The sequence below is a fragment of the Biomphalaria glabrata genome, chromosome 1, assembly GCF_947242115.1.
Source record: "Biomphalaria glabrata chromosome 1, xgBioGlab47.1, whole genome shotgun sequence".
NCBI lineage: Eukaryota > Metazoa > Mollusca > Gastropoda > Planorbidae > Biomphalaria > Biomphalaria glabrata.
In genome coordinates, this window is record NC_074711.1 from 47,032,486 (window position 1) to 47,046,677 (window position 14,192).

Genomic DNA, 14,192 nt, shown 5'->3' on the forward strand with positions numbered 1-14,192 from the left:
TTCTTTAAATTTTCTATATAGGTTTTCCTTCTGTTTACAAAGCTTCTTTAGTCTATTATTAAACCAGCATTTATTTATTTTGTTTGATGTGTATTTAGTTGGTATTTGATTTTCTATAATGCTTTTAAGATGGTTTTTAATGAAATTCCAGAGGTCATCGACTGGTTGGTTAATGTCTTTTTCTAATAAGAATGTTTGTTGAAAGTTTAATGCAGCTTGGTGTAGTTGTGTTAGGTTACATTTATTCCAGAGTAAGATTTTTCTTTTGGGTTTTGTATTGGCTACTGCTTTTATCTGACTGTGTATTTTTATGATCTCATGGTCTGATAGACCAGGGATAATATCATAATCATTTGTAAGAAAATTTAAGTAATGTAGGTGGATTTCTTTTTCAAAACCAAATCCGGAATATTCTTTACAGATAAAAAACAACAACTTCTTTTATGTTTCAGCAAGAAAATTCAATGTAAAGTAAGTCTAAAAATAAAAAGTGTTTTTCAATAATCGTTTCTAGTAAATTACTTTCTTATTTTAAAATTCTGAACAACCTATTGTCGATATTTATGAAAAAAAAGTCATTTGACATAAATTTGTTTTAAGTTGAAAATACGGAACAATTGGATATCGATAATTAAACTATAGTGACTTATTGTCCAAGAATATAAGGGTAATGTAAGTCAATGATGCTATTTCAAAAAATTATTTGACATAATTTCCGGAACAACTTCCTAGTTCTTCTTAGTTCATAGGAAGGAAATTACATGTAATACAAGTTAGAAGAAAAAACAAACATTCGTTGGCATTGATTTTGTTTCACTAAAACATCCGGAACAATCTATTATAGATACTTAAAACTATTGCAATGTTTTGGAAGGAACATTGAAGGTTAAATCAGATTTTCAATAGCGTTTAGTGATGTTGTTTTTTTATATAAACGTGACGGACAGATCGACCAACAAACAAAACGCACAAAAATAAGCGGCTTTTATCCTGATGGGGGCACTAAACAAAAAATAAATAAAATCTGATTATTTAAAAAATTTTAAGGAATTAGTTAGCACCACAATATGCCGCAGTGTTACGCCACTGCAAGAAAGTCGCTGCATAAAAAATCCATTTTAAAACATGTGCGTGATATTTAAATACAAAGTGCATTCTTAGCATTTATAAACAAACATAAATGTTTTCTTCTAATTTTAGCAGCTAGTTGAATAGAAAAAACACCTTTAACTAATAATTATATTTGTTGTAAACATTTCTTTTACATTTTATATATATATTTGAGTTAGTGATACTGTCTTCCTTTGTAACATAGCCTCCCTTACATTTACGTAATTGTTTTAGAATTGGTGTACATATATGAAAAAATCACTTGCATAATTAATTTTATAAATTGAACGGTTTGATTTTAGAAACCCAAATGTAGCCGTTGCACCTAAACTTTTAAAGCCGCATTTAATGGTGAAATAATATTTTTCATATCTCTTTTAGTTTTCGAGATCTGAGTGTGACAGATGGACATTTTGCACAAACCTAATAGCTGCTTTTCCCCTTACGGGGGTCGCTAAAAAAAAATGTAAACCACAAAATCCAAATGTAATGGAACAAAAATGTAAACCACAAAATCCAAATGTAATGGAACAAAAATGTAAATCACAAAATCCAAATGTAATGGAACAAAAAATGTAAACCACAAAATCCAAATGTAATGGAACAAAAATGTAAATCACAAAATCCAAATGTAATGGAACAAAAAATGTAAACCACAAAATTCAAATGTAATGGAACAAAAAATGTAAACCACAAAATCCAAATGTAATGGAACAAAAAATGTAAATCACAAAATCCAAATGTGATGGAACAAAAAATGTAAACCACAAAATTCAAATGTAATGGAACAAAAAATGTAAACCACAAAATTCAAATATAATTGAAAAAAAAATGTAAACCACAAAATCCAAATGTAATGGAAAAAGAAACGATTGTTAATATATTATACACAAACTAATGGGCATTGAAATTATTTTTAATTGAAATTTGCTTCATCATTAAGGCTCTTTTTCTTCTTTCAGCTAGTTAAAAATGGCACTGTATATAGTGAATAAAAAAAAATCTGTCTCAAATTCTTGAGTCATGAAACATGAAAATATATTTTAAAAAATGTCTTCTTTCTGTAATCCTTGTCCCTAACAATCTTGAGGTCATCTATTCTATTCTTTGACCCTGTCAATCCTGAGGTCATCTATTCTATTCCTTCATTCATCTATGGATTTATTGTTGTGTTTGCGGAATGACATCATGTCCTTCAAATAGAAAATACATATCTCTTAAAATAAAATAAAAATGGCTTCCTGTGGATGTTGCCAAAAAAAAAACTGCCCAAGAAATTTGTTTCGGAGAAAATATTCCGTCAATTATAAGGTAAACAAAAAAAGTAAATAAATAAAAAATACTTGGAAGTGGATGTCAACTGTATAGATAGACAAATATAAAATGTCTCAGTCCAAGTCATCAGACTAAGTAAACAGTGACAGTTTAATACAGAAACATTCACAAATTAAAATATAAAAAGAACAAATTTTGCAATGTCCTTGTCATGACTAGGTGAATGATTACTTGAAATATTATTGAAACACTTTGTCATGACTAAGTCAATGATTGCTTGAAATATCAATGAAACTCCTTATTATGACGAGGTCAATGATTGTTTGAAATATCAATGAAACTCCTTGTCATGACTAGGTCAATGATTGCTTGAAATATCAATGAAACACCTTGTCATGGCTAGGTCAATGATTGCTTGAAATATCAATGAAACACCTTGTCATGACTAGGTCAATGGATATCTTTATCAATGATTGTTTGAAATATCAATGAAACACCTTGTCATGACTAAGTCAATGCTCGCTTGAAATATCAATGAAACACATTGTCATGACTAAGTCAATGATTGCTTGAAATATCAATGAAACACCTTGTCATGACTAGGTCAATGGATATCTTTATCAAGGATTGTTTGAAATATCAATGAAACACCTTGTCATGACTAAGTCAATGATTGCTTGAAATATCAATGAAACACCTTGTCATGACTAAGTCAATGATTGTTTGAACTATCAATGAAACACCTTGTCATGACTAAGTCAATGATTGCTTGAGATATCAATGAAACACCTTGTCATGACTAGGTCAATGTATATCTTTATCAATGATTGTTTGAAATATCAATGAAACACCTTGTCATGACTAGGTCAATGGATATCTTTATCAAGTATTGTTTGAAATATCAATGAAACACGTTGTCATGACTAAGTCAATGATTGTTTGAAATATCAATGAAACACCTTGTCATGACTAAGTAAATGATTGCTTGAAATATCAATGAAACACCTTGTCATGACTAGTTCAATGGATATCCTTATCAAGGATTGTTTGAAATATCAATGAAACAAACCTTGTCAACAAGACTTCTTTAAAACATGTTCATAAAATCCTATAAATATTAGGAATCAATCAAAGAACAAGAGATGTCAATGTCACAATGTACATTTTGATGAACATTTTGTTTTGAAACATTGGAATTTCAAAAGGTTAAATTTGAATTCAAAATGTCAAAATAAACAATACATTGATGGGAACTAAATTAAACAAACTCTTGTTTGCACATGCACATCCAGCTCTTTATCTGACTCTCAGACTAAATGATGGTACATTCTATTCAAACACTACTCATTTTGATATATTAGGTACATACTTATAAATCTCTTCCAAATGAAAAAATTCACTATTTTTGTTTGAATGAAGTACATGTCGTAAGTCATTCTATTTACTCTACATTCCATTGATTAATTATTGGTAGCATATGGACTCATTGAAAAGTCCATCCAAATACAAGGGATGTAACTCCAGTTTCAAGAGTACAGTGACCATTGAAATCAGTGAAACAAAATCTCAATAAAGGAGAAATGGATTTGGTTAACAGACAAATTGTCTCCCTTAACCCACTTAAACCATGTACATATAAAAATAAATAAATACATAATTGATATCTTTAATTTCTTTAAAAGTAAGGAAAGTAGATAATTCCATGACAGAACAAAGAATGTAATGAAATAACCTAACAGCAGAAAGACTTGAACCATTTGTTTCAATGTGTTCTAAATTGTTGTTTTTTTTGGCTAGTCAATATTTCATTTTTGATGACATTTATAAGAAAATAAGCTACCAATATAAAAATATTACTCTAATTTGTTTAAATTTTTCTTACAAAAATATTGTAAACAAAACTCAAATTGATTATGACAAGTTTAGTTTTGTGAGAGTTGAGCTTGATATTTGGACAGCTCAATACCTTCCCAATGTGCATTGTTGAGTGGCTGGAAAAATCTGAAAGTTAACAAAAACATTTTTCATTGTCAATGAAATAAAAATAAATAACTTCCATAACAATATTTCAAATGTTAAAGCAATCTGAAGATGAAAATCTAACTAACCATGTGTAGGCCTACATATTGCTACATTCTAGAGTTACCTCTCCATAACTTCCTGTGTGACTTTTGTTTCTAGATCAGATAAAGGTGTGTACACTGATTCAAGATTTTTGCTCAGGTTTTCAAGGCTAAAAAAAAGAAAGGAAACTAATAGAAATAACTTTCTGAATTACAGACTAGCTTAAAATTCAATTGGTTTTCAAGATGTAAACTTACCTGGCAGTGCTAACTAGAGTTGTAGGAATATCTACTTGATCTAAACTAAACCTAAGTCCTAGTCTTGATATATCAACTCCCCTTTCCTAAAAAAAGAATCAAATTCATCGCATTTTTAATAAATGTGTAGGTGCTGTCAAAAGCCCTAGCAATATAATACCTTTATTTGTTGTTCAGTTATCTTTGTTAAGAAAAAAGTAAATCCATTAAAATGAATTTAATATTCAAATAGCTGTCCAAAAAGTATTTCTCTTTCATTGTCAACAATTTATCTGAATTATAACTAGCTTCCACATAGCACTATTCCTTTGAGGCTTTAACCTGAGATAGCCACCTACAGACACACACAAACATACATAGATACAATAGCACAGTGTTAAGTGTAGGTATTCAAAAGATGAAATCCTATCATGTAGGTAAATATGAGATTTGAATGAAGTTATTAGCACTACCTTGACTTTATCACTAACATCCTATGCTAGGTATTTTTATAGTGAAAAGTGGATTGCGCAGACCAAAACCACTCTTTAGGCCAAATGTCAACCACAGTGGCTCAGTAGTCTGAGACAGCTGTGGACAGCAGATGGCTGTAAGTTTAATTTTGGAGTTTCATCTGCTAGACTGGCTGCTGACCAAAGCTATGGAACCCAGTTCACCCCCCCGCCTCAAATACAATTCCTTAACAAAGCTATATTGCAAAGAATCAGTGAATAAGATATATAATTAGTGTAGATCTAGACAAGATGAAAACTATTCATAAATATGTGACGTAAATCAAACATGGTGCCAATATTATATGGATGGCTCAAGTGAAAATATTAAGATGATTTTAGATTAGATTATAATGTAAAGAAATTGATGCAGCTTGCATTTTAATTTTCCAATTGTAAACAGAGAATGATACATTGCATGTAATACGAGAATGGAGTCTAAAATGGAGTCTCAATATCAAAAGAAATGTCAATAGATCTTTCATTCGAATGTGAAGACAATTCAAAGCTTCTGGTAGCCATCCACTAACACAATGATTAATGTACAATCCACTTTCATGTCATCACTATTATATTGATTTGTTTGTTGCCAAAACCTAGTTAAGCCATAAGAATTCCATTAACAATTTGGATATACACTCATAAGCTGGTTCTATTTTATCACCCCGCATACACACTTTTTTTCTAAGCATGTTGAATTCCTGAGTAGAAGTTTTGAGGGATCAGTTAGTACTGTGTTACAAGCCAGAAATAGTCCATAGGCAAATTGACAACAAAAAAACACTAAATCAGCCCAACACATAAGTAGAAGTTAACATTCTCCATACCTGACAATAAGCTGCTGCTAAAGTGCATGTTTGTTTAATTTTCTCTGGTGCAGGATGCCATTCAGGTGGTCCTCTACTAGACAAAAGACCCATGCCAATAGGTGAAGCATTGACAACACCAACTTGTCGACTCTATTAAAATAGTAAAATAAAAAAATATTACATAAAACAAATGCTTTATTGTATCTAATTTATTAATTTATGTATTAATTTATTGTACCCTGCATTAACTTGTACTATTTCAGATTGTTGCTGGTTGTGTTTTTAAAAATACATTCTTATCTTATCTTCTATTTTTACAGTTTTCTTTTTTTGAATTATAAGCGATCTTTTACATTTCTTTCATATCATTTACATCCAATATGTCCCAGCCACATGCATATCTAGAGTAAGTAATGTTTGCTTGCTTAATGTATTTAGTTCACAAAGATAGCAACAAGAAATATAAACAAGTTGAAGATAAAAATACTATTTCTAAAAACTTGCTTATATTGTGTGGAAATGCATACATTTTTTGAATAAATCATGTATTTAATAAAAAAAAAAGAAAGTTTCTGGAGTTTCAATCTGAATTTGAGCCTCCATGATGGAAGGCTGACATGTTTTGCCACTGGACTATTTAAGTACATGTATTTAGTAAAATAGTAGGATTTATTAGTCTATAGTTAGTTTAAAACTTTTAATGAATAACCTAATTTTCTACATTAAATGTGATTATTTTCACATGTCTTTTGTTGCCTATTTATTATATTTTCCATATAAAGTAAGTAAGTAAAGTTCCCATTTCAGACATTGCAATCTATAGGGCAGATAATTAAAAGGTCATCTTTGTCTGTGGCTCATGATTAATGAGTGTGTCATGTACAATGACAAACCACTTTTACTTTTCCTTAACTAATGACTAACCTGACATTTTCCATATAAAAAAAATTAATTAATTATGACTAATTGATCAACTACTAGATTAATTTGTTATTGATTTGTGTTGTCATCCGCAAAGTGTCAACTTGATCCGAGACTGGAAAGTGGGAGAAATAACATGTAAAAGATTCTGACCACACAGATGGAGTGACTAAAAGATTCTGACCACACAGATGGAGTGACTAAATGATTCTGACCACACAGATGGAGTGACTAAAAGATTCTGACCACACAGATGGAGTGACTAAAAGATTCTGACCACACAGATGGAGTGACTAAAAGATTCTGACCACACAGATGGAGTGACTAAAAGATTCTGACCACACAGATGGAGTGACTAAAAGATTCTGACCACACAGATGGAGTGACTAAATGATTCTGACCACACAGATGGAGTGACTAAAAGATTCTGACCACACAGATGGAGTGACTAAAAGATTCTGACCACACAGATGGAGTGACTAAAAGATTCTGACCACACAGATGGAGTGACTAAAAGATTCTGACCACACAGATGGAGTGACTAAAAGATTCTGACCACACAGATGGAGTGACTAAAAATTCTGACCACACAAATGGAGTGACTAAAAGATTCTGACCACACAGATGGAGTGACTAAAAGATTCTGACCACACAGATGGAGTGACTAAAAGATTCTGACCACACAGATGGAGTGACTAAAAGATTCTAACCACACAGATAGAGTGACTAAAAGATTCTGACCACACAGATGCAGTGACTAAAAGATTCTAACCACACAGATGGACTTCAATGAAAACTTGATAATGATAATGAACTGTTAAGAACTTTTTTTTGACTAATAAAAAAAATAAAATTGAAATCTGAATCTGTCTGAACACTCACATATTGTTTTTAGTCCAAGTGAACATTTGAATGTTTGAGCTTTTGGATTAAGAAAAATGAAACAACCTGAAAATATGGAAGCCATTCCTTTAAAATGTTGTCATTCATAGTAGCACGGCAGTAACTTAATACAACATCAATTTTGATAGAGGATTGTTCAATTACACTTCTGAAATAAAAAACAAAATGGTCTCTTTCCAATGGCTGACACACTCTGTGTTGTTCTGTTCTTCATTGTTTTTTTTTGTTTGTATCCCATCAGTTCAAGTCTGAGGGAAACAAAATGGTTTTCTCTGTTTAAGTCTGGAGGTTAAGGCATGCCAGTGTGAAAATTTGTTTTAAATAGATAAACATTTTTTTAAAAATGTATACACCCTATGAATCTTACTTGATTGGTTCCAGTGGATACCCAGTGATGCCAATGTACTTTACTTTTCCTTCTTCTTTGAGTTTCTGCAAGGCTGGAAGTGTTTCTTGGAGAATGATGTCAAGACTTGGGGCAAACTCAATATCATGGATCTATACCAAGGGCAATAATTGTGAAGGAGAAATATAACAAAGACTTAACTTTGTGGACTTCTCTCAGTATCATGGAAATCTTCACATAAATAGAGAATACTGTCTTCTAAAATATCTACTAATCATCCCGTTTTCAAAAAGGTTCTAAACCCACTTGTTGAACATTAAAAAGAATACAACTTGATAAGATATATCTTAGGTCATGTGAGATTTTGGAGTAACATATCTATATAAGATCAAGACATAGTATATCTACATAAAAAAATAAACAAATATTTCTATAACATCAATTATACATGTAGGTTAGATCATGTTACTGAACTGTAATACTGTAAAAGTAAAAGAAAGATATCTTCACAACACCAGAACATATGTATAGCATTAGGTCAACCTACCAATGAAATATCTAAACACAACATACTTGTAAAACATATAAACTCAACATACCTTTATAAAATGTAGAGGTTCAAACATAACTTACCTGTATAACATCTAGACATAACGTACCTGTATAACATCTAGACATAACGTACCTGTATAACATCAATATATTCCAGACCTAATAAGTTTAAACTTTGGTTGACGCTCCAGAAAGTTTTGTCTGTAGAAAAATCAAACATTTTGGTGACATCTTTCTCATAGCGTCCAACTTTAGTAGCAATGTAATAGCTGGAACGTGGGATGTCTTTCAGAGCCTTAAGAGTGGACACAATTCAGTGAATTCATTTGTTAGTCATGATGCTGGTAAATGTCTTCAATAAACTTTAAAGGAAATGTGTGTGAAACATTTTAGGCTAACCTAAACTATGAAAGATATTCCTTAGAACAGTGTAGTTCATTTCAAAGATATAAAAAAAAAATAAGTAAAAGTTTTCTTTCTAAAGTTTTGAAAGGAAAAAAGAAAAAAAAATGTTTCATAGATCAGTAAAGAAAAAAAAGGTTTGAATTGAAAGGTATCTTTGGTGACCTACTTTCCCTAATATAGTTTCTGATTTCCTCTGGCCATACCAAGGAGCCGTGTCCACATAGTTAATCCCTGAGCGGATGGCTTTCTTTACAATCTCCACTGATTCATCCTCAATGGTTGACCTGAAAACACTGCCCAGAGAACTAGCACCTAAACAAATGGAAAGTCAAAGAAGTTATAACAAAAAAACAAAACAAATAAAAAAAAAAAAATACTCTAAAAAAAAAAAAAGACGATTCCTTCTTTAAGAAGTTGATAACGAGTTATCTACCCTTTTTTGTAAGTGCGAATATTTAAAAAATAACGAGACATTTATCTACCCCGCTTCAATTTCCTCAATGAGAAATTGTCCTTTTTAAAAAGTAGTTTTGTATTTTTCTTATTAAAAAACAAAACTTATATATTAAGTTCAGGAAGACTACATACTGTTTTTAATATACCATAGGCTTTTTTTTTCTCTACAAAGCTTATATTTAAGTTAAAACTTTGCACAAATACTCATTGGCGTAGACAATACATGAATCAATTTTTTTTTAAAAAATTTATCAACTTACACTTACTTATTTAGACTTAAATCCCCCCCGCGCCGTTCGGCGTATTGGGCGGCAAGTTGTCTTCACAAAGATCTGTCACTGGCAATGTCTGAAGCCTCTTCCCACCTGGTGTCCACTGTTCTGAGGTCCTTCATGAAAGTGTGGCGACAAGTTATACGAGGACGTCCCTGTTTGCGCTTTCCTCGTATTGGCCTCCATGTCATAGCAACTCTTAATACTCGTAGTTCATTTTGTCGGAGAACATGTCCCGCAAACGCTCTGTCACAACCTCACTAAGTGTTCGACTCCCAGTTCGGCAAAGGATTTCCTTGTTTGAGACCTGATCTCTATAACTAACTCCTAAAATCCGTCTCAGCCATATTTGTTGAGTCACATTTAGTCTTTTCTCAACTTTGGCAGATGACGTCCATGTCTCACATGCATATGTTGCTGTTGTGATGACGATTGTGTTAAGAAGGTGTATTTTTGTTTTAAGTCCCATAGATTAGCTTGTCCAAATAGGCTACAGCCTTTGGAAAATGCTCCCTGCCTTTCCTATTCGGCACGCTACATCATGGTAGGCATCCCCATCGTTTGTTATGAAGTTACGTGAACTTGTCCACCTCTTCAAGCTTTGACTCGCCAAGTCTGACGGGGGCACCCTTTGCTTTATATCCAACTCGCACAATTTTAGTCTTATCCAAATTTATGCGGAGGCCAATTTTGGGTGCCTATCTCTCCGTCATTTCTTGCATGCATTTATTTGTAGCCCCGAGTAAAGTGCAACGTCATCGGCGAAGTCTAAGTCCGTCATTCGGTTTTGTTCACGCCATGGAATACCAAAGGCAGTCTGGTTCATTGCTCTCCTCATTATGTAGTCGATGTCTAGGAGGAAAAGGAAGGGAGATTAGATCCCTGTCTCACACCTGTCTCGATGTTCCTTTTTCTGTTTTAATGTAACAACTTATAGATGTCGTAGAATCTGGACGAATTTTTTCTGGGATACCGTATTTTCTATTTTCCATTTCAATTCTAACTAACTGATCGTTAACCGTTGTTGGTACTCGAGACTTTTATCTATATTTTGTAGAACCATGATCTGCTCTGTACATGATCTTCCTCTTTGGGAGCCTGCTTTCTCTTCCCTGCCTGTCAAGTACTTTATTCCTTGTAGATGTGTCTTGTCTTCCCTTGCCTGTCAGTACAGCCTCCACCCACCACGGGAAAGTGCGGTCAGGGCGCCTCATGTGCTCCCAGACTCCACGGGCTTTTGGGGACTTGTCCAAGCACTCAAACCACTTATCCATTTCTATTTTTTGGATATAGATCTACGTAGAATATTTTTGATTACCCTATTAAAACCCTACATAATTTGTTTTCTATAAACAATCTGTAAATATTGCTAGTGATTTCCTAATGAAGCGAAGATTGAAGAAATCTTACCAAAGCTCAATGCTGAGACAACTAAGCCTGTGTTTCCAAGACATCTGTATGGCATACGACTTATCTCCTCCTTGCTGTGAAAATTGTCTACATAGGTGGCTGGAAGTTGACCAGGGCTGTTACTGTCATGAGAAAGTGCTGGAAGTTGACCAGGGCTGTTACTGTCATGAGAAAGTTTACACGCATTCAATACATCCATAGCACAAATACATCGCCCCACTGTCACACATGACTGCCAAAATTTTACAGCCTACATGTAGCAGGCGCTATTAATAACTTCATTGACTTCGCCACGCACAATGAATACATCTATATCTAGAGTTGACTACGTCATTCAACTATAGTTCCACCACTATGCTAATTACTTACAATGTAAAAGGGATTTGAATTAAAACATAGTCTTAAACAGTTCGAAACCCGAAATTTCACTCAACGCAGTTGTGCCAATGGCTGTACATGTTCAGATCCAAGATTTGTTTTTCAAAAGTTATGTTTTGGTGAAAATCACGCTGATTAAAAAAAAAAGCTCAGAAATAGGAACCTTCTCTTTCAAAATAAGTGCTGCTTTAGAATATGGTATTGGACGTGGAAAGGTTTGTGCAGTTTCCGAAGCAAGTCTCTGAGTTTGAATCGGTATGTTCAAGTGAAGTGATTCGGTATGTTCAAGTGAAGTGATTCGATATGTTCAAGTGAAGTGATTCGGTATGTTCAAGTGAAGTGAATTGGTATGTTCAAGTGAAGTGATTCGATATGTTCAAGTGAAGTGATTCGGTATGTTCAAGTGAAGTGATTCGGTATGTTCAAGTGAAGTGATTCGGTATGTTCAAGTGAAGTGATTCGGTATGTTCAAGTGAAGTGATTCAGTATGTTCAAGTGAAGTGATTCGATATGTTCAAGTGAAGTGATTCGGTATGTTCAAGTGAAGTGATTCGGTATGTTCAAGTGAAGTGATTCGATATGTTCAAGTGAAGTGATTCGGTATGTTCAAGTGAAGTGATTCGGTATGTTCAAGTGAAGTGATTCGGTATGTTCAAGTGAAGTGATTCGATATGTTCAAGTGAAGTGATTCGATATGTTCAAGTGAAGTGATTCGATATGTTCAAGTGAAGTGATTCGATATGTTCAAGTGAAGTGATTCGATATGTTCAAGTGAAGTGATTCGGTATTTTCAAGTGACGTAGTCAAGAAAGACGTCCAAGAAGTACGTGATATTTGTTAGGAAAAAAAACCAAAACTTGGGTAAATGCTGTATTGCCATGTACTCAGACACACAAAATACAAATGGGCCTTCATTCATACTTGCCCTCAAAAGTGTACAGGCGGCCCACCGGACATTAGCCCGAATGTCCATTTTGATAGTCCTTCCCTCCATATAAAATATAGACCTTTATGTAGTATCATGGTCAGTGTAGTGTGTAGACCATGCCATCCAAGTACTTTAAATTGCGTATACAAACACCTAGACCTACATTGTGTCTAAAAACATCTAGACCTAAATTGTGTAAATTTCTAGACCTTTCACTTATGTAAGATTATTCTTTATTGATTTCTCATCAGTTTTCAATACCATACAACTTTATTTAATAATTGAAAAAATCAAAGCATTAAAGATGAGTCCATATAGAATACTATGGGCAGTAATGGGCTAATGAGTTCTTTTTACCCAGAGACCGCAGAGGGTTGTTAGGGTAAGCAATTTAATATCAAATGCATGTAGAGTTAACACAGGGGCACCCCGTCGCCACTGTGGCTCATTTTATACATTAATGATTTTCAATCGTATAGTCCAAGACACCACCATGTTTGCCCTGTTCTCTGAGAGCTCAGACGTAAACGAGTATTTCAGAGAAATAAAACACGTTGAACAATTCTGTAATGATCATTTTTTTAAAATATAAATGTAAAAAAAACAACAAAAAAACAAAGCAATGATAATCGATTTTCGTAGGGAAAAGAAGGAAAAGTGTTTTGTTTCTGTAGCTGTAGAGAACTGTGACAAGACGTAAACATTGCATATCAAAGTTTCATTTACGCTTTAAAACATTCGAGAAAATGTTTTTCAGTAGAGTTTTGTTTTCCATTAAATAACCCACCCCCTAACCTGGTTTATAAAAGTTCAATGAAGATATCACAATTCACCGTTGTCCAAGCCCACACCCCCAACATCCCGCGCAGGTTAACAACGAGACAGATATCTACATCCCCATCTCCTTTGTCGTGAAGGATACATCCGCCCATACGCACGATCTGTCAGCGAAAAGGTATATCATTAGTACCCACTAAAAACGGCTTAAAGCCTAGTGCCTACTACCAAATGCATACTGTTTAATGCCCATAAACTATTGTTCAGTGTTCAGAGCCTTACTGCCCAGTATCCGCCCACAGCTGTCCACTGCCCATAAATGATGACGTCTCTACGTAAACTGACTAGCTAACCGTAGAGTGTCAGACTTAATCTCAACACGATCTGGAGTGTCGCGTGGATAACTTTGTCAGATACAAAGTTTTAAAAGAATGAGCTCTTCAATTACAAAACGCTGTGATTTTACACGACCTAGTTATAAAATGAAACAATTGTTCCGACTTGTCATGTGTAACATATGCTACAATCTATTGTTGGACCAGCAAGCTATCTACAAATACAATGACGTTTCTCATTATACGTTTCTTCAGTGTGTGCCACATTTGTGCTGTTATATTAATATATACTTTGTTACTTCATAAAACACAAAATGTCTTAATTGCTAAAACATCTCGAAATGTAACAGATAATAATAACACAGAACGGATAACGTTTGGAAGGCGTTAAATAAAGAGTCTTATGTCTGACAGTCAAAGTGTATAGATGTACAGACCAAGTAGAATACAGATGAATGCAGACTTAGTGTGCACTAAAGAAACACAGACATAAATTTAGAAAA

General features: G+C 33.4%; 1 protein-coding gene across 7 annotated transcripts in view; it reads right to left on the minus strand.

The window, feature by feature from the left end:
• Nucleotides 1-1,025: 1,025 nt before the first annotated feature.
• The window catches only part of LOC106075132 (uncharacterized), a 58,180-nt gene continuing 45,013 nt past the window's right edge, over nucleotides 1,026-14,192 (minus strand). For 2 of the 7 annotated variants that reach the window (XM_056040298.1, XM_056040304.1), the window contains exons 3-11: nucleotides 11,272-11,387; nucleotides 9,300-9,445; nucleotides 8,862-9,023; nucleotides 8,198-8,328; nucleotides 7,876-7,978; nucleotides 6,025-6,156; nucleotides 4,707-4,792; nucleotides 4,532-4,618; nucleotides 1,026-4,386 (exon numbers count right to left, since the gene is read on the minus strand). In XM_056040298.1, coding sequence (XP_055896273.1) covers nucleotides 4,308-4,386; nucleotides 4,532-4,618; nucleotides 4,707-4,792; nucleotides 6,025-6,156; nucleotides 7,876-7,978; nucleotides 8,198-8,328; nucleotides 8,862-9,023; nucleotides 9,300-9,445; nucleotides 11,272-11,387 — 1,042 coding nt within the window. In that variant the 3' untranslated portion in view covers nucleotides 1,026-4,307. Of the gene's footprint in view, nucleotides 4,387-4,493; nucleotides 4,619-4,706; nucleotides 4,793-6,024; nucleotides 6,157-7,875; nucleotides 7,979-8,197; nucleotides 8,329-8,861; nucleotides 9,024-9,299; nucleotides 9,446-11,271; nucleotides 11,433-14,192 lie in introns of all 7 variants that reach the window. The other 5 variants (XM_056040287.1, XM_056040294.1, XM_056040269.1 and 2 more) reach the window with 4 other exon arrangements.